Here is a 27,725-nt window from a genome sequence, read left to right on the forward strand (position 1 = left end):
TCTCTTTTCTTTTTTGGACTTCAATCTTTTCTGAGCACTGACCCTTCCGAGAATCCAACAGAAGCTACGGATCCTCTCTCCAGAAAACAGAACCGACTGCATATTCAAACAAAATAGTTAATTTCAAAAAAAAAACTTAAAAAAAAAAAGTTAATTTCATTTTGCTTCCGTAGTGCTCTGAGATACGGGGCCTTCCTGTTTTCTGTCTCCGGGCTCCACCCATGAGTTGCTGAGCATCAGAAAGGTCAGTGAGATTTCCTCTCACCTTGGACTGTGACTTCAATGGCTCTGGAGCCCTTGGTCTCTTCTTAGCCTGATTCCCACCTGTCTCCAGTGTTCCTGGGAAGTAACATGTGCTCCCAAAGGCAGAAGCCGTGTCTGGCTCTGGAACTTCTACTGCTGTTTCATTTGGTCTGGCCAACCAGCACTCAAGGTACTTCACACAAGTTGTGTGCATGTGATTGTGCACTGAAGGCTCGGGTGAGGTGGGAAAGGGGCTATGGGGTGGGGCTTAGTCCTCAAAGGGGAGTGTGGGCTCCAGGCAGCAGATACTTCTGTGCCGGTAGGAGGGCTGTGGCGAGTTGGGGAAACTTTCTGAGCCTTGGAAAATCAGCCTCTCTCTTTCCCCAAGGGATCATGACAAAAAACAGGACCTCAGGGAGACGGGGGCTTCGGTCCGGGAAGATGTTTCCTTTTGTTTTGCATTTTGAATAAGAGGAAGCTGCCCATTCATGGCTGCCACGTTTTCTGCTCTGCTCGGTCTGCTGTGCTCCCTGAAGCATTCTTCAGACCTCTGTTGATGCAAGGGGTTTTGTCCTGAACAAAGGTAAATGATGTTGTCATGATCCCAAAGAGACACCTAAACTGTAGGAAAGAAAACCCGGAGAGGATTGCTTTCTCTAGAGTCTCTGAATGAGGGTCTGAGTAGAAGCCCGAGGCACCTCAGTATCAAAGGAGCTCTCAGCATCTAGTTGTTAAGCGTTGAGGGTCATTCCTCTGCCATGGGCTGTCCTGGTCCCCCTCATGTACCCAGGGACTGAGTTAGCTCTCCGTTTTGTTACAGCTGTTCACCTTCCAGTACCTTTTTTTTTTTTTTTTTTTCACGTCAGCTGAGAAGTGGGAGTTAAGCTATTGCCTTTCTCACTACTCCCTTTTAGAGATACTCAGGTCTTTTTCATGTTGAAGGCTTTAGTGCTCACCACTACGGGGGGGGGGGGGGGAGAGTAAAAATGAACAAGCATGGGGAACCAACACAGCATCATAAAATTACGGAGTAACTTTTGGGAAGAGGAGACAGTCATGCTCAGTCATGCCCTGTTGACCACTGCTGTAGGAACTCTCCGGGTGACAGTACTTTGGGTCTGGTTGATGACTGTGTACATCTAGACACACGATGCCTTCAGGACATTCCTAGCTGTATGGGCTCCATGGCACTGACTCAACTCAGAACACGGATATGGCCTTGCGAGTGGGGGCTGATGTGAAATATTAATCCAACTGTTGGGGAAAGATAGTACTGCTAAGAGAACTGGAGTATTTCAGGACTTTCTCTAGACATAGGGCATGTGTCTAAATCTTTTCATGCATAGATAATGCCCACAGATGGTCATCTTATCCCCAGTTTAGGACTTCCCCCCTATTAATTGCTGTTTGCCTTGAAGGAGGTGCTTTCTCTGTTATGGCTCGGTTTTTCCTTCTGCCCAGGATTCACTGCACCATCCTCTCCTTCTGCCCCTTCTGTAGGCTTCCATCTTTATGAGACTTCCTCGTATAAGCCTCCAGGTTATGATGGTGAATTGCTTGTTTGAGTGTCTCCTTGAGAGGACGTGATGACAGAGACCACGTACATACAGTGCTAAACTTAGCAGAGTGCCTGGAACCTAGCCTGGGCTCAATAAATAATTATTGAATATATGAATGAAAGACTTCAAAGAACTTTCTTTCGGTCTCTATGTTTAGATATTCCTGGGGGTCTTAGTGGTACTCTCCTCCCTGGTAAAGGGTGCTTTTGTGGAAAAATCGGAGAAGCGTTTTTAAATCTCCTCTTTCATCCCTCCTCAGGCTTGTCTCTCAGCGCTCTGATTTTAGGTTCCCTCCACTACTGGGCATCTTCTCCTTCTGCTCATAGCACTTAGCAGAGTGCAGTGGAAGAAGCATGTACTGCATCAGAAGACCTTTGTTTTGTCTGGGTTCCAGGCTATGGGATTCTCTATAAATCATAAATGCTTCCTGGGCCTCTGCTTTCTCAACTCTATAATGGGTATAATAATATACTTCCCATTTTTTTCTTTCTTTCTTTTTTAAAAATATTTTATTTATTTATTTGACAGAGAGATATAGCGAGAGAAGGAGAATACAAGCAGGGAGAGTGGGAGAGAGAGAAGCAGGCTTCCCCCAAAAGCCTGACTTGGGGCTTGATCTCAGGACCCTGAGATCATGACCTGAGTCGAAGGCAGACACTTAATGACTGAGCCACCCAGGAGCCCCTTATGATTCCTGTTTCTTCAAGAGGTTATTATTAGGATCAAATCAAATGAAGAAGGTGGAATTGCTTTGAAAATGTGACACACATAATCTGAGACAGACATAAGTAAACTTCAGAGCCCCAAGTTCTCTCATTACCCTCAGATCTGAATTTTTAATTGCTTTTAAAACATCTCCAGATTCTCCAAACATATGCCCCAAATCTGATTCATCATCTTTGTTCTGGCTATCTATTGCTGTGAAATAAGCCATCACATCTCTGTAGCTTAAAATAATAATAATCACTTATTTTGCGTACGAATGAGGGGGCAGACTACCCTCAGTATCTCCTGTGTGTGTGGCCAGATCATGGTGGGGCGTAAGGTCATCTTTGAGGTTTCTTCAGTCACATGGTTGGTGCCTAGGCTGAGTAATACTACACTAACCGTTTGTCTGATCTTCTTACATGGTAGCCAAACCTCCTAGGGTGAGTATCCTGACAGAAGTAGGCAGACTTCACATGGTCTTTTCTAACCTCACTTTGTGAGTCATACTTCTGCTGTCTCCCACTCATTGAGGCCATCACCAAGGAGAGAGGATGGAGGTACCACCTCTTGATGGAAAGAATATCAAAAATTTACTGACTTAAAAACATTTTTATAATCTGCTGTTCCTCTGCTGTTTGCTTTCTCAACAAATGACATCTCTGTGTCCAATTACTGAAGCCAGAATTCTGGAAGCCATCCTTACCTCCTTCCGTTTCCTTGCCTGTCATTTCCAGTGAGTAAGTCCTGTTAATTATACCTTCAAAAAGTCTCTCAAATATATCTAATTCCACCCACTTCTGCTGGCTGATCAAACCATCTGTCCTAAATCAAGACATTATTTTCTCTCATCCAATTACTAGAATTGTTTCCTATCCTGCTTAAAAGCTCTTTTTTTAAAAACTCAGTTCTTCTGTCTAGTATTTACCATACTGCCATTGGTATAAATTTTCTTAAATGGTGATGTTTATTTTACTCTTCTTTTAAAAACTCATCAATGGTCATCATAATGAACAAGAATTACAGCAGACACTGAGCATAAGCCTGCACTAGATAATGTGGTCACTTCCTACTGTTGGGTTCCCCAATAATGGGTCCATGGTCAAAGGAGCGAGACTGATACACAGCAAAGATCAAGCAAAGCTTTATTTCGCGCCAAGCATCAAGAATCAAACCGACCGTCAAACAGACCGGTCAGGGCCGCACCTTACAGAGAGGACGACCCTCCCAGCCTCACAGACCAACTTCTATAGAGCAAAGGCCATGTGGTTGAGCCTGGCCACACACAGGTGGCCAATGAGATTGTAACACACAAAGAAAGCTGCAGAGTCATGCTAGGTCACACACAGGTGGCCAGTTGAACTACAGTTCACCCCATAGTAGCTATTTGAACTAGCCTATCACCTTAGTCAGAACTGGCACCCAAAAGACAGTATGCGCACTTTACTGCTTGGATGTCTCCACCTGACCCGACTCATGCCTTGTATTTGGGCTTTGTTACCTGGGACTGGTTTCCCAGTTTCCTGGACTTGCTTTTAAGTAAGTTCCCTGGGGTGGGGTGGGGGGCAGGGTCAATTTAAGTTTTACTGCATAAACAACAAAATGGCTGTTCAACCGAGGTGGGGCCGCTCTGGCTAAATAGGCCCTTACATTTCCCCTTTTTCTTTGGAGATTAGTCAAGTCTTTGACTTTTCAGCCAGTTCTTTGTCCTATTTTGCCAGACTGTCCTTAATGACTCCAGTGTGTTTTACCCAGGAACAGTATTCCTCCCCTAGGGCTAAGCAGAGCCTCCCTTTTCCTAGAAATAGTATGTCAAGCCTTCCTCTGTTTTGCAATTGTCTATATCTCCCACCTATACCTTAACGACTGGAGCAACAAGGAACTCAATGAACTCGTTGTTTTTTGAGTCTTAGCTTTAGTCCACGATGGGCGGGGTCCATCGCAGCGGCATCCCTCTCTGGGGGCGCCCTTGTCCTTGGCTCGTTTGATGTGACCTGCGTGAATCTAGGCCCCGACGCCCTCAACTTCCACTGCCGTGGGGGTGGGTCGGGATGACAGCAAAGGGTCCCTTCCAGCAAGCTCCACGTTTCCCACTTGGTGGGCCAAACCAAGTCCCCGGGTTGGCAAGGATGTGGCTCCACCTCCGTCTCCGTCCCAGTGTAGGCAGTTTGATCTCTGCGAAGGCTCCTTCCAAGACAGACTGCAATGCCTGCAGTGACTGGAGTACAGACTGATCAGTCTTTTCTGCTAGGGCAACCTTTTGTAGCAGAGGGCAGAGTGGGGGGGGTGGGATGTCTCCCAAACATTATTTCAAATGGGGTCACCTTGTTTAAGTAAGGTGCACATCGCACCCTGAGGAGAGCGAAGAGAAGGAGATCCACCCATCCACTGCCAGTCTCCAGAATTAGCTTTGTCAAGGTCCCTTTAAGAGTCTGGTTCATTCTCTCTCTACTTGACCAGAGCTTTGGGGTCGGTAGGCACAATGTATTTTCCAGTTAGTGCCCACAGCCTTGGCCAGTGCCTGCAAGACTGAACTCACAAATGCAGGGCTCTTGTCTGACCTGATCTCAAGAGGTAACCCAAACCTGTAGTAGCTTTTTGGCTACCACTCCTGCCATCTCATGTTTGGCAGAAAAAGCCTCTACCCAACCTACCATCTGTATAGATGTTGACATTCTTACCCTTGACCATCTGCAGTGCCTTGGTGAGTGCAATCAGCTCCGCTTTTTGTGCCAAGGTTCCGTGTAGCAGGGCTGTTGTCCAGGTTCCTGCTCAGGAGAAACCACCGCAGCCCCTGCATACCTTGTTCCATTGACCATGTAGCTACTCCCATCTGTGAACTGGGTCATCTCCGCATCTGGGAGGGGAGTGTCTCTGAGATCTGGCCTTATTCCTGTGATCTGGGTTAGTACCTCCCCACAGTCGTGTGGGTGGTCAGCCAGCTCCTCTGGTTGCAACGTGGCTGGATTTAGCACCGCCAGGGGCCAGAAAGTCACTTTCAGTTCATTGAGAAGGAGGGCCTGATACCCCATCACTCTGGCGTTTGTCTGGTGGAGTCTGGAGAAGGCCCTCAATAGCATGAGTGGTGGTCAAGATGAGATTTTTACCCAAAGTTAATTTACTTGCATCCTTGACCAGGAGGGCCATGGCAGCAATTCTATGGAGGCAAGGGGGGGAACCTAGCCACTGCTGGATCTAGTTTGTTTTTTTTTTTTTTTTTTTTTTTTTTGCTAAGATAGGCTGCTGGCCTTTGCCAAGGCCCCCGAGTCCAAGTCAAACTCCTTTGGCCACCCCTGCCTTTTCATCCACATACAAGTGGAAGAGCTTGGTAACATCTGAGATGGCCAATGCTGGGGCACGCAGTAAGGCTATTTGTAATTCCTGAAATGCTCCTTCTGCCTCAGCTGTCCACTCTACCATAGTGAGTCCTCCCTTAGCCAGTTCGTAGAGAGGTCGCACCATCTCCATGAACCTCAGTGTCCACAGCCTGCAGTAGCCCATCATCCCAAGGAACTCCCTCATGGAGATCAAAGCCTAAATAAGTGGCGTGGCTCTGACAAAGCTGTGCTTTCTTTCTTATTCAAAACCCTCATTTTTGGGGCGCCTGGGTGGCTCAGTGGGTTAAAGCTGCTGCCTTCGGCTCAGGTCATGATCTCAGGATTCTGGGATCGAGCCCCACATGGGGCTCTCTGCTCAGCGGGGAACCTGCTTCCTTCTCTCTCTCTCTCTCTGCCTACCTCTCTGCCTACTTGTGATCTCTATCTGTCAAATAAATAAATAAAATCTTAAAAAAAAAAAAAACCAACCCTCATTTCCAGAGATAGCCAAATCAGGACTAATTCATTTGAAAAACAAGTCCAGTTTTAACAAACTTGGCCAATTATTTACATAAGCTCAGCAAGAACAGCGAGTGTTCATATAGATCTTTTAGAATCTGCTTTGCTGGAACTTCTTATAATGAATCTCTAGGTTGAAATTTTAGTAACCTCTCCAGGCCAGAAGCCAACCCACATAGAAGCCAAGCCACAAGACATGCCTGCAATACCTGTCAATTTTGGTGAATTCCTCTTCCTGAGGTTCCCAAAGTATCCTGCCAGGAAGTGACATTCTTTACTCACCTGGTAAGGCTGCTGGGAACTCTGTAAGCAAGGTATCAGGCCAACAGTTTCTAAGGGCTTTACGGCTCCAGGTTTTATAAAGTTAACCTTAGTTCCTTTAAGCTGTCTGGTCATATCTGAGTCTTTTCAAATATAACATTCCAGTCAAAGCCTTGGTAAAATAACCAGTGTTTCTGATGGTGTTCTGTTACAAGGAGAACAGATTCTTATTGAACTTATGCAAATGACTGATTGCCATGGAAGAAATAATACTTACTGAGACCTTTTTATTTTCAGAGGGTTCAGAAAGAGAGAAAAGTTGAATGCCTTGATTCATTTACAAATGAATACTTTAAAATCTCTTTAAGTTACAGATAACTTAAGAAAAAGTTTCCCTAGTCTGGAAGAGCAAACATTACAGAACCAGTCATGTTTAAAATAAGACAAAATATTAAGAGACACAACTGAACCTTTCAGTTCATCTAGTCCCGTGTTACTGATTCTGGTTTAGTCCGAATGCAGCTCTTACTTCTATAAATTCTTACCCATTTCAGTTCCAGGATTTTAACATATCAAAGACCTGTATTTGTCCTGAAAGTCTCCCATATGAATTTCCTTTAGGGCAGAATTCATCTTACAAGAGAATTAAAACAATTACAAATGACAAAAACTCAGAATAGATATGGTTAAATATCAAGCGATGACCCTTATCAAAACATTAAAACTTTAGGAAATGTATAGAACCTCTAGAGTAGTTACAGCATTTACCCAAATGTAACCCAAGGTTTATCATCGGTTTAGCAGTACTCCCTGAGTAACTTAGCATATCAAGGAAAAGCCTTCTGAGTCTGGGTGGGCGAAGAAAAACCATTTACATTTTCTTGGAAACACCTCAATCTCTAATGATGACTATTAACCAATCATGAGCTGTTACAACAGAATTCAGTTAAGCACAAGAGATGTTTACCAACAGATTTCAAAAGCACAAACCTAGTTCTAGCAACAAGTGCTCTAGCATTTTATCCCATTTGGTTTAAAGTTTCAGGTTACCAAAGACTTTGAAAGCTACTTTTTAACAATTACCCATTAAAACTTTGAGACACACAATTAACCAATTTATTCATCTCTTTGTTAAGAGATTTTAACACAGATTTTAACATAAATAACTTGAGTTTAATAGACCTTAAGTAAAAACTCTGAAGTTTCACATTTACTACTGTTAACTCAAAAGACATGTTCATCCTAATTAACCCAACAAACTTAACTTAGTTCAAATACTGATTTACATCCACCTGGGTCCACTCTGCTTTGAATGTTTACCTTAGACCCAGGTGGGAAGATCCAGAGTGGGGGGTGTTAGGTCCAGGGGGTGCTCTTCTTGTTTCCCAACAGTGAAGAACAGAACAAAGTGCCACCAGAAGGCATAGAAAGGTTTCCCAGTTCTAGGGCTCATCAGCTCCAAGAGAGGAGCAGACGCCATGCTTTCCTGCTAGCAAGAGGGAGGGGCTAGGCAGTCCATGTTGGGCCAGAGAGGGCAAGGAATGTCCCCAAAACAAAGGGAGTTTTGGCAGCTGCTTGGGAATATTCCTTAAAATCTCTGTCTCGAGTTAGACTAACCACAGTTGGTTCCAGTTATAGCCATTAACTTACCCTTACTCTTTGCTTGCCCCATTCCTTCAAACACAATAAACAGCACAGCAGACAACAAAAAGACAAGACAAAGACAACCGCAGGCCCAGCAGTTCTTACCCAGAACCTGCCACCAGTGGGGACTTTCTTGATCTCCTGACCACCTAGGAGGACTCGAACCCCCGGTGACTGCCTAGGGGGACTCAAACCCCCTGGCTGCCTAGGGGGACTTGAACCCCCTGACAACCTACCAGTGGAGGGAAGGAGCATCCCTGCATCTACTCCAGTCCTGAGGAGCATGGCTGCATCCAGTTTCTCCCCGGTGGGCCATACCCTGGAGCTCCTCAACCAGACAGGCAGACAGGATCCCAAGATTTTACCTCCAGAGGCTTTTCTCAGAAATTCTGATGCTGGCTCAATTCTCCTTGTTTAATCCCGGATGAGCCCCCAATGTTGGGTCCCCCAATAATGGGTCCATGGTCAAAGGAGTGAGACTGACACAAAGCGAAGGTCAAGCAAAGCTTTATTTCATGCCAAGCATCAAGAATCAAACTGACCATCAAACAGACCAGTTGGGGCCCTACCTTACCGAGAGGGCGACCCTCCCTGTCTCACAGACCAACTTTTATAGAGCAACAGCCATGTGGTTGAGCCTGGCCACACACAGGTGGCCAATGAGATTGTAATACACAGAGAAAGCTGCACAGTCATGCTAGGTCACACACGGGTGGCCAATTGAACTACAATTCACCCCATAGTAGTTATTTGAACTAGCCTATCTCCTTGGTCAGAATTGGCACCCAAAAGGCGCCCAGAAGGTGGAGTCCACACTCCTTGGTATTTAGGGAGATAGTAAGTGCACTTTATGATTGGATGTCTACACCTGAGCTGACTCATCCCTGCATTTGGGCCGTTATCTCCACCTGACCTGACCCACTTTTGTATTTGGGCTTTGTTACCTGAGACTGGTTTCCCAGACTTGCTTTTAAGTAAGTTCTCCTGGGGGTGGGGGGCAGGGTCATTTTAAGTTTTACTGCATAAACAAAAAAATGGCTGTTCAATCGAGGTGGGGCTAAATAGGCCTTACACTACCTTCCCCCATTTGGTGTTCTAATCAAATGCACTACTTCTGCTTCCTTAAGTGGACCTTGCTTTTGTGGTCTCTGAACACTTGATACTTTTCTCCTCTAGATGGAACATTGATTACTCTCAGTCCTCACCTTTCCCTGGCTAATCTCTACTTATACTAATTCCCACTCACACTTTCTATGGAAGCCACTCCTGACTCCTCTAAATTCAAGTGATATGCTCCCTTTGTATTCCATATTTTCCTTATCCTAATACTTATCACCAATAGTGGTTAATTGTCTGTATCCACAAGAATGGAAGCTCCTTAAGATAAGGAGCTATGTCTCTTTAATTCTAGCATGGTGCCTACCACAGAGCCTAGTCCATAGTAAGTGTTTGTTCTACATTTATTAGAAGAGTGAATAAACGAATAAATTGATGTACATATGTATATGTGTATGGACATATGCATAGATAGAAGGAAGGGAAAAGGGAGGGAGAAAGGAAGTTGTGAATCATTGTTTCTGTCAAGCTGGGATCTCAGCAAAGAATTTGCCTCTTATTTCACTAAAAAAATGGGGACTGGAGATCATTAAGCAGAGAACCTCTCAACTTGTTGCCTACCACCTCTAAACTACAAACTCTCTACATCCCCAGCTGTCTTTTCCTCCTTCTCTTTTCCCTCAAAGGATGAAGTATTTCCTCTTCCAGGCAAGACCTGAGCCATTAACTCTTCTCTAAACCTCTTCTAGCCCAATGCCACTGGTCACCTTCTTTCTCTTCCATGTCTCCTTCTCCACTGGCTCCATCTCTTGACCTATCAAAGCTTATCTTTTCCTTCTTAAATAAAAGTAAAAAATAAAACAAAAAAACTCTTTTTACCTTCCATGTCCCTCTACAAAATGTCCTGCTAGTTTCCTTTCCATTCACACTGAAATGTCTTAGAACAGTTTACTTTTGTTCTCTCTTCTCTCTCAGCTTCAACTGAGTTCTTGACCCATTGCAGTCTGGCCTAGTAAACTCATTAGTTTTCCCATCTTAGGAAATAGTACTCTTGTCATCCATAACAAAATCTGGGGTCCTGATCTCTATTGCCAAATTACTTCCTTAAGGTAGGAAGCAGTTCAAGATGGTAACGTAGTAAGATCTTGAACTCATCTCCTTCCATGGACACAAATCAATGACTACACACAGTATAATTCTCTCTGTAAAGAACCTGTGAGCTAGCTGAACAGCTACTCTAGAACAAAGGATAAAAGGGCCACATCAAGATGGTTAGGAGAGGCAGTATCACCAAAAGCCCACCCTAGGCATGGCAATCCACCATTGGAAAGGGTTCCCACAAATATAGAACTTCTTTCTGAAGGAACAAGGGTTTTTTGCCCTATATCAGGAACTCCAACTTGGGACCTGCACTGGAGAGACAAGCCTTACCCCAAATATTGAGCTTTGAAAACCAGTGGGGCTTATACCCAGGAAAACCATAGGACTGTAGGGAATGAGATTCCACTCTGGAAGGGCTCACATGCAGATTCACTCATTCTACGACTCCACACAAAAGCACCATTTGAAAGGAGCCTATATCATATGTGAAGGAGATTAATTTGCTGATCTTAAAGGGTCTCCCACAAAGACAAAGTCTCTTGGGACTCTATCCAGGAATGGAGATGCCAGTGGGTGTCATTTTTATGTTCTATCTCTAGCTTGCTAGTGCTGTTAGGTGCCAATTTTGCACTCTCACTCTAAACTGCTAGCACCTGCTCTGTTGTGCGGCTGATGCAGCTCTACCCTACCATGCTGCCTCCTCAGTGGGCTGGTGTTTTGTTCCCTTCCCACCCCATAGTCCCTCCAAATCAGCAAGCAAAAACAGCTCACACAAGGGATGCCCCTTGAACACCCTCTTTGGTGATTCAGGGGGATTGTGTTTCTGGGTTCCATGGGTCTGAAGTAATCAGAGAGTGCAAGAGACAATCACTTTAACCATGGTTAAATAATGAGATTCATCACCTACAGAGGCAAGCATTTCAATACCAGGAGAGGTAGTTGTTTTGCCTGACACATAGAAAAAACACAGAAAATAAAGCAAAATGAGGAAACAGGGGAATATATTCCAAAGGAAAGAACAAGACAAAATCCCAAGGGAAAAAAGACCCAAAACCTTACTAAAATGGAGATAAGTAACTTGATAAAGAGTTTGAGGAATGGTCATAAAGATGCTCACTGAACTCAGGAAAAAAAGCAGATGAACACAGTGAGAACTTCAACAAAGAGAAAATATGAGGAAGTACCCAACACAGAAGTCACAGAGCTGAAGAATGTGACAATTGAACTGAAAAATGCACTAGAGATGTTCAGTAGCAGACTAGATGACACAGAACAAATAATTGGTGAACTGGAAAACAGGGCAGTGGAACTCACATAAGCAGAGCAGCAAAAAGAAAAAAAGAACTTTAAAAAGTGAAGATAGCTTAAGCGACTCATGGAACAACATCAAGTGGAATAATATTTGCATTGTAAGTCTCCCAGTAGAAGAGAGAGAGAAAAAGGAAGAACACTTATTTGAAGAAATAATGATTGAAAACTTTTCTAACCTGGGGAAGGAAACAGACATCAGACCCAGGAATTCCAGAGATTTCCAAGACAGACTCACAACAAGACATTAAAATGTCAAAAGTTAAAGGTAACAAGAGAATCCTAAATACAGCAAGAAAAAAACTAGTTACATACAGGGGAACACCCACAAGGCTATCAGCAGATTTCTTGGTGGAAACTTTGCCAGGAGGGAGTGGCATAATATAATCAAAGTGTTGCAAGTAAGAAATTTCCCTCCAGGAATACACTACCTGGCAAGATAACCACTCAGAATTGAAGGAGAGATACTTTTCCAACAAGCAAAAGCTAAAAGAGTGCACCTTCACTAAACCATCCTTAAAAGAAATGTGAAAGGGACTTCTTTAATGTGAAGAAAATGTATGAAAGTAAAAGTCCCACTGGTAAAGGTAAATATATAGTAAAGGTAGCAGAATAATCACTTATATAGTATGAAGGTTGAAAGAGAAAAGTGGTAAAAAATGACTGTAACTGCAATAATTACTTAAGGGATACACAAAATAAAAAGATGTAAAATGTGACATTAACAACATAAAATGTGGTAGAGGGGAGTAAAAATGCAGGGTCTTAGAAAGCAATCAAGCTTAACTTGCACTTAAAGTAGACTGTTATATATATAGCCCGTCATATGTGAACCTCATGGTTAACCAGGTTAAACACAAAACAAAAATCAATGATAGGTCCACAAAAGATAATGAGAAGAGAATCTAAGCATAACACTACAGAAAGTCATCAAACTAGACTTATTGTGGTGACCATTTTACAATATACACAAATGTTGAATTATTATGGTGTACACCTATAACTAATATAATGTTGTATGTCAATTATACTTCAGTTTTAAATATTACTTCCTTAAAAGGTTGTACAAGTTAGGTAAATGGTTGATACCATCAGAGAGCTCTTGGTAACTCCATATTAATATCTTTAAAACTCATGTCTTTTCTTCCTTAATAATTCTATTAGATGCCATGTGACTTGATTTTAAAGTGATGAGAACTTCTTTAGGACCTCTTTCGCTTTGCTGGGTAGACCCTTTGATATGAAATGATCACTTTCTTTGTTCTGTTTCCTTGCTTCCCCATTTTAGTTTTGGTTTTCTACGGACAGGAAGCATGGCTAGGCACAGGAAAGAGCTGCTTCATTTTTTAATTGTAAACTGCACACAAACACAGTTACTTTATCCTAAGCATCCACATAACCAAATACTTTTTCCTGGTAGAATTAACTTTCTTTACAGGTACTTCTCCTGCCTTTGAACATATGCAGTTATGAGGAAGGTGAATCAAAATTTTGTCAATTTACTTTAAAAACAAAAACACCCCATAAATATATTATAGATATCAATTTATTTGAATTTAGTAGACAATTAGCAGACTAAACCACCATCTTGATACCCCAAATTATAGTACTTAATTTCCACATTAATTTTGCAATCTATACTTGTAAAATTAATCCATATTTCTTCTTTAACTTGTGAATGAATTGTAGAATTCTTTCAGAAGACTATTACCTCTTTTTAAATGGTCAGTCGAGCATTCTTTCTATTGCTTCTATCTTCAGGTTTTTATTACTTTTCCAGGCTACCCTTTCATTAGATATTTCAAAACAAAATTCACTCTTCCATTTTCTGTTTTCAGGCATGATCTCAGCCCTTCTGAGGATGTTGGATTAATATTTTAAGGTTTCTTTTAGGTGCTTTGCATTGATTTTTGATATCTGAAAACTTGAATGCCATATTCAATACATTTCTATGTTGTTGGGTTTTTTTGAGAATTCCTGGGCACCTCTTCCACTGCTCCTCTTAATAATCATCTTTTATTCATTCATTATTGATTTTATTCATTTATTATTATCAGGGTCCAGCCATTAGACAGGGCCCCATTGGCCCAGTTTGGGCACATTTTCATATCTAAGAAATACAGTTCATTGGTTATAAGTAACTAAATAGTAACTCAGATTTCTACTTACAGTCTCTCAAAAGATGTTAAAGGAAATCCAATTTAAAAACTACAGCAACACTTCCTACACTCATCCTTCCTGTCCTCTCTAGTCTTCTCAAACTGTCCCATCCATCTGCTGCCCAGACAGTCTTACAGTTTTGAGCCCCAATGTGCTAACAGCCCTATTTCCTAAACCAGCTTGAGTAACCTTGGTATTTGCTTATCTCTTCCTTTCCTCCCTGCCTCATCAGTCCAAATGGGTCTTAAGAAGTAAACAAGAGGGAGAAGCTGAGTGGAAAGTAAAAATATGAAAAATGTTTTTGACCAGCAGGAGGTTATGACAAGAAGACCGGGAGCACTTACATATACGTTTTGTCACTGTCGTCCATTCAGCCATTGTCTACTAAACTCTTAATGTCAACTGAGTATGGTGGGGATTCAAAATTGAGCAGATACTGTCTTTGCCTTTGAGAAGCTTACAAAATTAGTGACTGTGTGTCTGCCCTAGCTTCTCCCTGTCCCTTACATTAAAATTTGAAGTTCTTTTGATCGTCTTGGGAATACCCTTGCCAAATATAATCTCTTTGTCCTCATAAAGCAGTTTTTTGTCCTTATAAAGCAGATTCCATTCTCACAAGGAGAAAGGATGGAAGATATAACTGGACCTGGATCATAACTTGAGTCTATGTGCTGTGTATTCTTCATTCTTGCTCATTAGATGCATCCTTCTTTCCCCTTCCACAAGGAAGCTTCAGGGAAGTTGACTGTTCTGATGGAGGTACTGGGACCTCTTTTTCATCACATGTCCTACGTCAGTGACCTGGTTTTGTGTTATCTCTTGTGCATACTGACATCCTTTATTTTTAGACCATTAGTCTATAAGTGAAAGCTGATTCAAGAGCTGCTACATTTTTTTTTTTAACTTGAGGCCCCTTCTTTCACATTCTTCAATCTTTCAGATTCACATATGAACATCCATTTCTAGAAAAAAAAATCATTAGTCTAGTCCTTGTTTTACCACTGTTTTGGCATAATAAAATAAGTTTAACAGGTAATTGTTAAACATCTTAGTAACTTGGGCATAGTACTGGGTGTTATGGATACAAAAAAATGTAAGTAGTAATAATAAAAAAATACATTAAATTTATTGAATGCTTACTATTCTTCCAAGTATTATTCTAAGTACTTTAATTTTATTAATTGATTATTTGTATTGTTATATTCTAAGCATTTTATTAATGAAACTCTGTATTAGACTTTTTCAGAGAAACAGAATATATATCTCTATATATATAAATAGAAAGAGGTTTATTATATATATGTATGTATACATACATATATATATATATATATATATATATATATATAAATACATAGAAAGAGGTTTATTATGAGGGATTGTCTCATGTAATTATGGAAGCATAACCCATACTGTGTACTTCTCTGTATGGAGAAGTCTCACAACCTGTCATCTATAGGCTGGTGGCGCAGGGAAGCTACTGGTAGAGCTCCAGTCCAAATCTGCAGGCCCAAGAACCAGGAGACCCAATGGTGTAAGTCCTTGTCCAAGTCCAAGGCCCAAGAGCCAGGAATACTAAAGTCCAAGGGTAGGAGAAGATGGATGTCCCAGATCAAGCGAAAAGTAAATTTGCCCTTTCTCTGCTTTTTTATTCTTTTTGGGCCCTCGATGGATTATGGTGCCCATCGCATTGGTAAGGGAGATCATTTTTACTCAGTTTACCTATTCAAATGCTAATCTCTTCTAGTAACACCCTCACAGTCACATCCAGAAACAATGTTTTACCAGCTATCTGGGCACCCAGTCAACGTGACACATAAATTTAACCATTATGAACTCTATGAGATCATAACTAAAAGAAAGACAGAGAAGGTAGGTAACATGCTCATGTTTACATAGCTAACAAGTGGTAGAGCCAGGATTTGAACTGAGGCAGTGTGATTTCAGAACACATGTTCTCAACTCTCACACTTTAATGGAAAGTGAATTAGACTCAAAGGACTCATTCCTTTCTTTAGGAAGCGTATACTCTGGTGATCGAGGCAGGTAGGAGACATCAAACATCATTTCAATATGACATGATTGCTAAGATATGAACATGCACAGGATGTTGTAGCTTTCCTTCCTCTTGTCTTCACTACCTATGTGTACTGATGCCCAAAAGATCATTCTGGTGGTTGGCGCTCACTTCTTACTGAGAAATAAAGATGGGGTTAGTTGTGAGTTGTTCTATCTTCCTGAGCATATGTCTGACACTTATTGGAGAGTTTGCCAAGGATGACTTAGGCCAGTAGATCTTACCCAGAATGGGGGGTGGGATATTTGGCAATATCCGGAGACATTTTGATTGTCACAGCTGGGAAGGGCTACTGGTCTCTAGTGGGCAGAGGCCAGGAATGCTGCTGAACCTCCTGCAGTGCACAAGGACAGCTCCCACAACAGAGAACCCTAAAATATCAACAGTGGCTTAAAATATCAATAGTGCTAAGGTTGGAAAACACTAATCTGGGCTATCTATTGTCATCACTTCTATTAATTCACATGGAAGCAAGTAGCAGAATGAGAACAAGTCTAGAATCTGTGTCTGGTGATTTTAAAATCCTGAAGAGAATGTCCTGCTGGGCTGCATGCTCCGAGAGGCAAAGCCTCCGCCTGCATCGTTGATGCCAGAGCCTCTCACAGTGCCAGGCACATAGTGCTTGTTCAAATACCATTACGGGCACTGAGTTGGTTATGTCCCAGGGAAGACAGTGTGTGGAATGGACCAACCAGAAGCGCTGTGACCAGGAATGCCTGAGTATGTCTGCCTATGCACTAGACACAGGGTAGGTGCTCAATAGACTGTTGAAGGCAGAGACGGGTGGTGGGAAGGATTAATAACCAGAAACTTGAAAGCCCTGGGGACACAGGCATTTTCAGTCTTTTAACAGTTGAAGAGAATGCTTTTGGAAAGGATAGACTTGTGGAAAGTGAACAGCTGAATATATATACATGACGTTGAACAATATGACTGAGGTTTTGAGGGACAGTAGAGGAGGCCAGAGTAGTACAGGTTGTATTTTTTTTTCTTCTACAGGTAGCTTCTTTCCACTGTTCTTTCTCAGCCTAATTATATCCACCTCCTTTGTTCTTCTCCCTCTACAAAGATTCAGCACACCTCCTTTCGTCTTGCATCTTTCTTGCTGTCATCTTTTCTTTTCTTTGCCTTAACCAAACAAGGTTTGGGCACCCTCATGAAAAAATAATAATAATAAATAAATAAATAAATAAATTTTAAAAAAAGAACAGCAAACACAAATAGGAACAAAAGTGAATTTAGTTAGAATGAGAAAAGAAACCCAACGTATCACACGTTTTAAAAGCTAAGAAATACTATAAAAATTACAAATCCCAGAAAAATAGCATAGGACTTTCATTAATGAAATGCCTTCATGCTTCTATCATAATTTGCCACTGAATAGCTCTGGTTCCCATTCACTTTAAAGATTTTTTTTTTTTTTTTTTTTTTTAATTTGAGAGAGAGACAGTGAGAGAGAGCATGAGTGAAGAGAAGGTCAGGGAGAGAAGCAGACTCCCCATGGAGCTGGGAGCCTGATGCAGGACTCGATCCCGGAATTCCGGGATCATGACCTGAGCCGAAGGCAGTCGTTCAACCAACTGAGCCACCCAGGCATACCTTTATTTTTTTTTTTTTAAGATTTTTTTTTTTTCACTTAAAACTTTGTTTCTTCTCTACTTCCTGCCTACTGCTAGAGAAGTAAATTAAAGCAAGAGGGAACACAAGCCCAGAAGAGGGGCTATGACTTGTCATCATTTTATTTGAAAATCTACTGGTATGAGAGCAAGAGAGAGAGTTGGGGCCAGTATCAGTGTCCTTTTTCTTTATCTTCTGGGGAAGAACTAGAAGGATTATCAGCAACACACCCTACCCCCATACCCACCCTCATGCTCCAACTTTTACTGCATTCCTGATCAGAGGTCAGACCCCCTGGTGAAGACCATACTTACTGTTTCCAAGCAGAAACTTCTTCTCTCTTCTCCGTCCCACCAGCTCAGGCAGAAGTTTTTCCTGCTGGGCCCCTCTGCCTTTCTAAGAGCGCTCTCACTCTCGTTGACAGGTCCTTCAGACCATCGGGTCACTGCCATCTCTGGCACCAACGCGTGTCTTCCAATCTCCAATTTGCCTGCTAAGTACATACAACTCACCTGGTTTTACACCACTAATCAGAAGATTCTAGAATGGGAGTCCAACCAGACTCTTCTCTTCGACTCTGAATTTAAGGGCAGGGTCAGTCTTGGTCAAAACCAGAATCTGTGCGTCCATAATGTCCAGAAAAACGACAGCAGCACTTATATCCTCAGGGTGTTGACGGATTCTGGGACAGAGAAGGAGTGGCATACCCGACTGGAGGTATACGGTGAGTTTGGGGCAGTCCCACTCCAGGACCCCGGAGGGACCACTGGGAGGTTTCCTAGGGTTCATGGGGGCTCTCTCTGGGAGGAGAATACAGAAACCTCGGGACAGGCTTCATTAATTTCCCCTGGAGCCACTTCCTCTGGGGAGTGACCCTGGGCCAGCAGAGCCCAAGTTGATAGCCTGAGGACATTTAAAAGTTCTTCTGATATTAGTGATCTGAGATGTGAGGAGAGGGAAAACTATAGAAATGATTTCCTATTTTCTTGATGCTCTCCTGTGATCAACCCAAATCAGTTCTGAGCTCCTCTTAATAATATACCTGAACACAAACTTCATCAGACTTAAGGAAAAAGTTACAAGAGACACAGGATGGGGCAGGAGCTGTTAAAGGAAGGGTTTTTTTTTTGTTGTTGTTGTTGTTGTTTGTTTTTTAATTTTTCAAAATGGATAGGACAAAAACTTCCACTCACGGCTCTAGCCTAACCAATATGTGGAGAATAAGGACTAGGATCTTATACTTGGAATCAGACAGACCTGGGTTAAAAACGTTCGTTGCTAGCTCACTTCCTAGCTGTGTGATCTTAGAGAAAGATCTTAACATCTCTGTGCCCATATTTGGTAAGTTTCTTTTCATGGCAAGTAAAAGAAGCCAATTTGATGTAAATTTAGCAAAAAAAAAAAAAAAAAAAAAAAGAAAGAAAGAAAAATAAAGAAAGAAAGAAAGAGAAAAAAGTCTGTTAAAGAAACCAGAACTATTTAGAGCAATTCAAGGAACTGAGAAGAGTTAGGAAGGGCTGAACAGCAGGAAGAAAGAGAACCAGGGCCAGCCCTGAGCTCCCGGCCTCAGGAATCTGTAGACTATGCCTCCAGATCACTGCCATGTACATGACTTACCTCTTAGAGTCTAGACTTTTGTATCTCTGGGTTTAAATTCTCAGAATTTAAAGAGAAATTAAAAGAGAGAAACTGATTAAGCCAACTTGATTCAAATATGTGTACTGATTGAAATACTTATGGCCCAAAGGGTCAGAATTTAAGGCAGAAACCTGGCTCCCGGGGAGACCTCTGTGGTGTTGAGGTAGACAAAATTAAAGAAGGGGGTGGGCAGACATCCGCAACAGATATCTACCCAAGATAATGACTTCTTCCTTTTAGGGTGTTATGAGAATCAAAGCAGATAATGGGAATGAAACATAAAAAATGAAAATAAGGGGTTTTTCCCAAACCAAATCATTCTGTCATCCAGTTTCCTTCTGCCAGATAATTACCAAAAATATAAACACAAAATCTCTACAGAATACTCAGAGCATATCTGTAATCTTTCTTCCCCAAAACAGTGTAAATGAAGAGTGTCTTTATAATCCACCCACTAGATGGTTCCTGTTCTAAGGGGCTGGAAGCCTCTTCTCACATACTTCCCCCAAGTCACGTGGCCTGAAAATTTGGGAGGTTCTGGGAACAGGAAAAGATTCAAAGTCTCTTACAGTGGTGTTAAGAAAAGCCCAAATTTATATCATTTACCAATTTCTGTTGTAATTACTCCCACCACAGCCAACTCCAAGTTAGCAATGGTTTCACAATCAGCTTGCAACAATTCTGGAGATTTTAAATTCCATAAGCTGGTGTGACGTAAGCACACCTGCCTGGGCATATGACCCTCAGGATGGGATTTGCAGAAATCTCATTCTTTTTTTTTTTTTAAAGATTTTATTTATTTATCAGAGGGAGAGAGGGGGAGAGAGCGAGCACAGGCAGACAGAATGGCAGCAGAGGCAGAGGGAGAAGCAGACCCCCTGCTGAGCAAGGAACCCAATGTGGGATTCGATCCCAGGACGCTGGGATCATGACTTGAGCCGAAGGCAGCTGCTTAACCAACTGAGCCACCCAGGCATCCCCAGAAATCTCATTCTTCAGTACAGTCCTTGAATTTCTGATAGCTCCAAGGAGATATCTTAGAGCCAGACCACCCTGGCTAGCTAAATGAACCCCACCACAAACCACCCAGTGCATGCTGATCGCCATGTGAAATGCGGAAGATGTATGAGGCGAGGTTAGATGGCAGGAAATGGCAAAAAAATAGTATGAAAATTGCTCAGTTCAAGCATGCAGGGAAAGTCCAGCAGTCTCAGGGGGGTTCACAGAGAAGATGGGGCTAGCGTTCCGGAGGCCAGACAGACGGAACTCCCATCGCCCCCCATACACTTGTAGCCATACGTGAGTTCTGTTCTGGTCAATTCTTGGCACGTCTAATCCTTTGACACCAAAGCAGCACTGATTCTGCAGGTGTTTTACCCATGGGCAACATGAAAAGGCCCAGAGGGTTTCAGAAAAAGTGGCCCTGGCAAAGGAAGCAGCAGATGCTGGGATTATCTTTCATTCCATCTGGTGGCAAGACGACAGCAGTAATGATTATGTGACCTCCAACATGCACAGAACGCTTGTGCCCCATGGACAATGTCACTTTATCTCACTAACATTGTTCTATGGGGTACAGTCAGTTTACCCATGAGAAGGAAATTCAAGGGGTTACTTATCTTGATAATGTCACTCCAAGTCCAAGACCTAGGCTGATTTCACTCCAAAGCTGCTTCTTTGTCCTTTGTATATCATAACTGCTCCATCCATCCATCCATCCATCCATCCACCCACCCACCCACCCTTTCATCAGATACTTACCGATTCCTATCAGGTAAGCAATGTGCTAAATCCCGAGATACCAAAGTTAGCAGATACAGTTCATCACGGCTGATGTGAGCTGGGGGTTATATGAGCTTCTTCTCATGAATCCAGGAGAGGGCTTTGCCGTGGGCAGGGTAGTATCTCTTACTCCAGGACTCTCTCTGAATATGAGCCCAAGAGCTTCTGATGGGCAGGTGGGCCACGGTGCCAACTGTGGGCTGGTGCTGGAGAAGGAGGCTCACATAACTTAGACAGTTGGGATACCAAGTCTGACCCCAGGAGATCTCTGCTGCTCTTTCTGGCCCACAGAGACTCAGAACCCCATTTTGTTTCTGGGTGCACAGCTCCCCCTCCTGAATCCATTTTAGCTTCACCCCCAAGCAGTAGCCCTTCCAGTCTGAACCTCCAGAGGGCCAAGCTGCTCACTGGCTCCTCCTGTAGGGGCCTCTTCTCCATGGCACCAGTTTCCGCTGCACTCAGGGCTCCTCCCTAGCTGCCTTTGTGTTTTGTTGGCTAAACACTCAAAAGCATAATTGCCTCATAAATGCATGAACTCATGTCTCATCTTGCAACGTCCTCCTGATCTTCAGATCCTGTACCTAAACCTGAGATAGAAATCCAGAAGACACAGGAAGTGGACAATCGATGTCACCTGCAGCTCTCATGCAGGATGCCAAACCAGTCCATAAACTATACCTGGTATAGGGACTCAGAGCCCTTTCCAACAGGGCTCCAGAATTCTGTGCTTGACATCATCGTTGAGCCAAATAACTACTCCACGTTTTACACCTGCCAACTCAGCAATCCCGTGAGCAGCAAGAATGACACTGTCTATTTCACCCCACCTTGTAAACTAGGTAAGAAGTGTTCCCAAGGGAGCTGGGGGTGGGGTGGGGGTGGGGGGCTCGGGCAACTAGTTTTCTTTTGGATGAAATGAAGAAGGGTGTGGGGAGCCTGTTCAGTCCCCTGCTCAGATGGAGGATCCCAAATGCATCTGTGAGCCCTGAGAGGCTCGGGTTCTACCCCGGGCTCTTCCACCAGCTTTCAACAAGCTTACCTGGCTTTTGTGGAGTTCATCGTCCTCGCCTGCAAAGGGTGGCTGGCACTCCTACCCTGCTCTAACAATGCACGGTCTTAGAATCCGGGGCCTGGGTGATTGTAGGATTATCTGAGCTGTCAGGGGAAAAGTCCAAGTGGAAGAGCAGACCAGACACAGTTGAGCAGGTGCATGAAGGGTTCCTGGCAGACAGCCCAACTCAGCAAAGGAAAGAAGGGCCAAGTAGATGAGCACGAGGAAGAACAAGGATGGGACAGGGGTGAGGGCCTCATCCTAAGGCAGAGACTCTCTGCTCTTTAGAAACACAGACTCTGGGTTTCATGTTTCAGATTTCTCTGTCTCTTGGGAGGACACACTCACTTGAGCATCACTGCCGGCTCTCTATCAAGCCTACACGGGTCTGATAGTGGGATAGCCAGGATCGGGCAAAAAGCTCATAGGTTTTAGAGTCAGGTACCTGGGGTTAATCCTGGGATTGTCACTTAATAGCTAAGCAAGTGACTTAGCTTCTCCAAGTTGTGCCCTTCTCTAAGTTGTATCCTTCTTAAATACCAGACAAAATAGTAATCTTTATGCTGTTAAGAGGACTAAATGAGACAGTACAGATACCCTCTCTAGAACAGTGCCTGACAGGTCTCCAGTGAATGGTACTTAAATTAAAACCAGTTTCTTCAATTCTGGAGACAGTAGAGCCCTCAATAAATTTAGATTACTATCCCCAGCATTCTGGGTCTTGTACTTTCCACACCCCTGAAACGACATCCCTGAGTGTACAGATCTATACCCTTCCAGAATAACTCATACCTATGGTACCGACATTTGCCTAAGTTCCCTGTCATGCCAGTCCTCAGGGACCATGGCCCCCAGGGACAGTGCTCTTCACGGTCTTCCTAGACCTAGTCTACTCTCCTACCTGTGCTGATTTCTTCACCTCTCTCTTCCCACACAAGGACAGTGGAACCTGGGCATTCTTCTTCATTCTTCCCACCTGACTTGCCATGCCTCTTCTAGACTGTCCTGCCACCACAGACCTTCTGTGACAGTTTGGTATCTGGCCATGAGACCACCTTCATATCAACACCACATCCTGAGATCCAGAAAAAGAAAGAGAGACAGCCCCTGTCCTTTATAAAATGAGGGTGACTGCTCATCTACAATGAGGATGAAAACAATACTAAGGCCATTTTTTGGAAGGGTTAGGCCAATCTTCTCACTTTTTAGCGACCCAAATTGTCCCAGAAAAGCATCCCTCATTTCCCTTCCCTACTGTATCACTCAGTCCCTTCTTCTTTTTATTTTCTGCTTCCTTTCCTCTCCTCTCCTCTTACTCCTTCTTCTCCCCTTCCCTTCCTATCAGTCTTCCCCTTCCTTGTCTTTTTCCCTCTTGGTATAGATGGGATGTGGGTGGTGAAATGGAGAGGGGAGATAGTCTTACCTTCCTGAAAGTCCAGACACTCAAGCATTTGGAGTTTTCTTGCTTTTTCAGGCAGATCCTCTGCAGTAGCTTGGATTATGACATGGCTAATTGTCATGGTACCCATTATTCCTGGCCTCCTCTGGACCTGAGACAAGCTCTTCTAACTCAAGACAGCCGGGTCTTACTTTCATCAGCAGCCAAGCTGTTATCCAGGGCAGGAGCTCTGACTACATGGGATGATAGAAAGTGTGCTATTGAAACATCTACAAGGATTTTCAAGTTAACTTTTTAAAAACGACAGTAATATTTTATTTTATATCTTCTACTTATTTTCCAACGTACTTGCATCGATACTCATATATTCTTCCCACCAAAACATGTGATCACATTATGCAGTGTTTTCTTGTTTAAATAAAGGACGTGACCATCAATGTCAAACTGTCAGACCGTGTCTACTCCGTTGGCCTGAACACATACAATACAAAGGAGAAGAGCCTGGGACCATAGGCTCCTATGTGTTCGTGTGTCCGAGGTGTTACTTTGTGCTGTCTCTGACTCTTGCTCCCACATCCCTGCCAAATCTCCTGGGGTTCCAACTCCTCCCCCCAAGTTCTGGCCTCCTTTCTGAGGAGCATGTTCTTTAGGTTTCCTGGGAATATGGCGCTAGGCTTACCCCTCTGGAGTGAGTAGGAGTGAGCATGCAGCTTTGCCACATAAAAAGGGTCCCTCTCAAGCCTTTCCTGGCGAGCCGAGCACCGCCCCCTCCCTTTGCGAGCAACTCTTCAAGTCCTACCTGTGTCACAGGATCTCATAAAACCAACAAATGAACAAAATGTTCTCACTAGGGTCTTCCATTACAGGAGGGTAGGAGCCCCCATCCCAGGCCCAGCACTGATAGAACACCTGGGAGTTCTGCTGTGTCTTCAACTCCTCCAAGGCTTTCATGGGCCTGGAGCTGAGAGGTCCTCTCAAGGATGTGTTCCCCTTCAGGGAAGGGTCCCACCACAGATCACTTTTCCTCTACAGCAAACCAGCCTTCCCTGCCATCCAGCCCTCCTCCAGCCAGAACATGCCGTGTGCTCTCATTTCCCTCTTGGGCTATGCTGGTTAATTTTCTGTGTCAACTTGGCTGAGGCACAGAGGTGACCAGATGTTTGACTGGTTTTGATGTTTGACTCAACATTATTCTGTATGTGTGTCTGTGAGGATTTTCTGGATAAGATTAACATTTGAATCAGTAGCCTGAGTAAGGCAAATTTTCTTCCCTAATGTATATGGGCCTCATCCAATTAGGTGAAGGTGTGAATAGGCTTACCTCCCATGAGTACGGAAAAATTCCCTCGGCCTGAATGCTTTTGACCTGGGACATCTGGATTTTTTCCCTGCCTTCAGATGCCATCTGCAGTCCTGGGTCTCCAGTCTGATGACTCAAATCTTGGGCCTTGTCAGCGTCCATAATTGCATGAGCCAATTCCTTATAATAGATGTGTGTGTGTGTGTGTGTGTGTGTGTGTGTGTGTGTGTGTGTGTGTATGTGCAGCTCTTATTGGAGCTGGAGCTGGAGAATCCCAATACATGGGCCAAAAGGAAAGCTACCTTTCTCAGCTCCCTTTCCATTTTGCTGGGGCCATGTGACTGGTTTTAGCCAACAGAAAATGGATGGAATTGATGTGACAAGAAGTGAGGGACTCTGAGAAGTGGAGCCACATAATGCAAGGGTCCTGGGTCCAAGCCATTGCATGGAAGCCGGTTGCCTGGTCTACACCGAACATACATAAGGAAGTTTGGTGTTTGTTTGTCACCATGAGGTAGCCTGGGCTCCCTAAAACTCTCACCATCTCCTTCAGTCCAGCCTGTGGTTCCGTCCCAGCCTCACCTCTGGTCGGCTTGCACCTTCTGGTGGGACTGTCCATGTCTCTTTTCTACATGCAATGTCCTTCCCTTTTACTTCACTGTTTTTGTGGCAGAAGAGGTTTTCTTGAAGGGACATGCACACAAATGTGCACAAATAGCATCAAAGAGCATTTCTGGGGACAAGCAGTAAGAGGAAAGAAATGTTACTTTCTATCCAGCATAAGCACAGTCCTTCACAGCCAAGGAGCGCGCGCACCTCCCCAGGCAACAGGTTTCCATTGGATCTCGTTCCTTGAAGACCAGAGGCAAATCCTGCCTTTGCCAGCCCAGGTCACTGGCACAAACTGTTCCCTGCCTCTTTCCCTTAAGGCAGTGCCAGATACGTGATTTGTTGGACTAAGTGTGGAATGAAAATGTGGGGCCCCCCGTTCAAAAAGAAGGGAAAAAGTATCATCAAATGCTCTAAAATATAAAGTTTTGTCCTTTATTCTGCAGCCTTTCTGTACTTGCGATGATTTTCTAAAATACCTATTTAATGTTCTAAGTAAAGGAAATTTAAAATTTAAGTTATTATTACGAATTTTATTGTTTACATTGTGCCATGTTAGTTTTGAACAAAATAAAGAATACTTAATTTGTGAAATAATTGAAATTACTCAATTCATATCTTGTAGCCTGTACATGCCTATGCATTTTTTTTTAGCTAGAACAGTAGGAATCATGCAAAAAACTAACTTAACTATTTGTTTTACCCCTTGATGGACACACATTTTCCCAACACTCTGTGGAAGCCAGTAGCTTTCATGACACAATTCCTTTGAAGTCATTTTGGGTCTCTGTGAACTCCTATAGACCATTGATCCACTGGATTCTGTATTGGGGGCGTGGGTCCCCGAGAGCTGCATTTGGTTGAGGCAGCCAGAAGAGGACAGGTATGCATACTGCTTGTGTTTCCTCTGCTCATGTGCACGCTCCATTGTCCCAAAGGACCTTACTTAAACAACACAAGTTGAAAGATGAAATGATTAAGAATTTCAAGATGGTGACAGCAGAGTATCCAACCAAGTGAAGGGCCCTCTGGACATAGGGTTCTGTTTGACTGATCGGGCTGCCTGCCTCTGTAGCCAGGTGTGCCTCAAGGAGACCTGGTACTTTACACCAAGCCAATACCATCTCTGGGAGGCCAGTACAGGGACCAAGCCTTATTCTCATGGATTCCCCAGCCCCTCATATGTTTGTATACATCAAAACTCAGTCCAGCAATTTTCAGTATTTCAAAAAAGAAAAAGATAGGGCCCCTGGGTGGCTCGGTCGGTTAAGTGTCTACTTTCAGCTCAGGTAATGATCCCAGGGTCCTGAGATGAAGCCCTGGGTTAAGCTCTTGCTCAATGGGGAGCCTGCTTCTCCCTCTCCCTCTGCTGCTCCCCCAGGGCTTCCGCTCTCTCTCTCAAATAAATAAAATATTTAAAACAAACCAAAAAAAGACTACAGACTCCCAAATGGAGTCACTTGTGCTAAGCCCATGTTGCCAAACCGGTACTTAATAATTAACTTAATTACAGTTTCAATCTCTTCTAGGTTGAACCAATCAATCTGGAATTACCAGATTACCTCATTACTAGCGAGGTAATCTGCCTGACAGAACTCTGCTGCCCCCTAAAGGAAAGTGCCTGAGATATCCACTTTTTGCTAGTAACTTTTGTCCTGCTCTCTTCTGCTTATGAAAGTCTCTCATTTCATATAGCTCTTCACAGCTCCTTTGTATCTGCAGATGGGATGCCGCCTGACTCCTGAATAAGGCCAATAAGAGCTTTAAAATGTACTCGGTGGATTTTTTTTTTTTAAGATTTTATTCATTTATTTGACACAGAGAGATCACAAGTAGGCAGAGAGGCAGGCAGAGGTGGGTAGAGCTCTCTGCTGAGCAGAGAGACTAATGCAGGGCTCGAACTCAGGACCCCAAGACCATGACCAGAGCCAAAGGCAGAGGCTTAACCCACCAAGCCACCCAGGCACCTCTGTAAGGACCTATTTAGAAACTGTCCCTGCTCCCCTTCCCCCAGGGGATTTACTTGGAAACAAGTCCCGGAAACCAGCTCCAGGTAACAAAGCCCAGATACAAGGGTGGGTCAGGCTAGGTGGAGAATTCAATCAGTGAGGGGGGTGGTGCACACTGTCTCCCTGGTTACCAAGGAGTATGGGCCCCATCCTTTGGGAGCCTTTGGGCACCAATCCCAATCAAGGTGTAATAGGCTAGTTCAAATGTCTACTAGGATAAATTGTAACTCAATTGGTCACCTAGCATCACTGTGGAGTTTCCTGTGTGTGTTACAATCTCATTGGCCACCTGTGCTTGGCCAGGCCCGGCCGCATGGCCTTTGCCCTTAAAAGCTAGTCTGTGAAACAGAGAAGGGTTGCCCTCTCTTGT

The 27,725-nt window shown here is 43.5% G+C and overlaps 1 protein-coding gene across 2 annotated transcripts; it reads left to right on the forward strand.

Moving 5' to 3' along the window:
• The first annotated feature begins 185 nt into the window (after nucleotides 1-185).
• CD48 (CD48 molecule) lies at nucleotides 186-23,887 on the forward strand. 2 transcript variants are annotated; one of them, XM_059146056.1, is made up of 4 exons: nucleotides 186-433; nucleotides 17,992-18,291; nucleotides 21,698-21,826; nucleotides 23,513-23,887. In XM_059146056.1, the coding sequence occupies exons 1-4, from the start codon at nucleotides 352-354 to the stop codon at nucleotides 23,590-23,592; spliced, it is 591 nt and encodes a 196-aa protein (XP_059002039.1). In that variant the 5' UTR covers nucleotides 186-351; the 3' UTR covers nucleotides 23,593-23,887. The 2 variants fall into 2 exon arrangements, with proteins under 2 accessions (XP_059002039.1, XP_059002038.1); XM_059146055.1 differs by having other exon boundaries at nucleotides 192-433; nucleotides 21,560-21,826.
• Nucleotides 23,888-27,725: the final 3,838 nt, after the last annotated feature.

Source organism: Mustela lutreola, chromosome 14, assembly GCF_030435805.1.
Source record: "Mustela lutreola isolate mMusLut2 chromosome 14, mMusLut2.pri, whole genome shotgun sequence".
NCBI lineage: Eukaryota > Metazoa > Chordata > Mammalia > Carnivora > Mustelidae > Mustela > Mustela lutreola.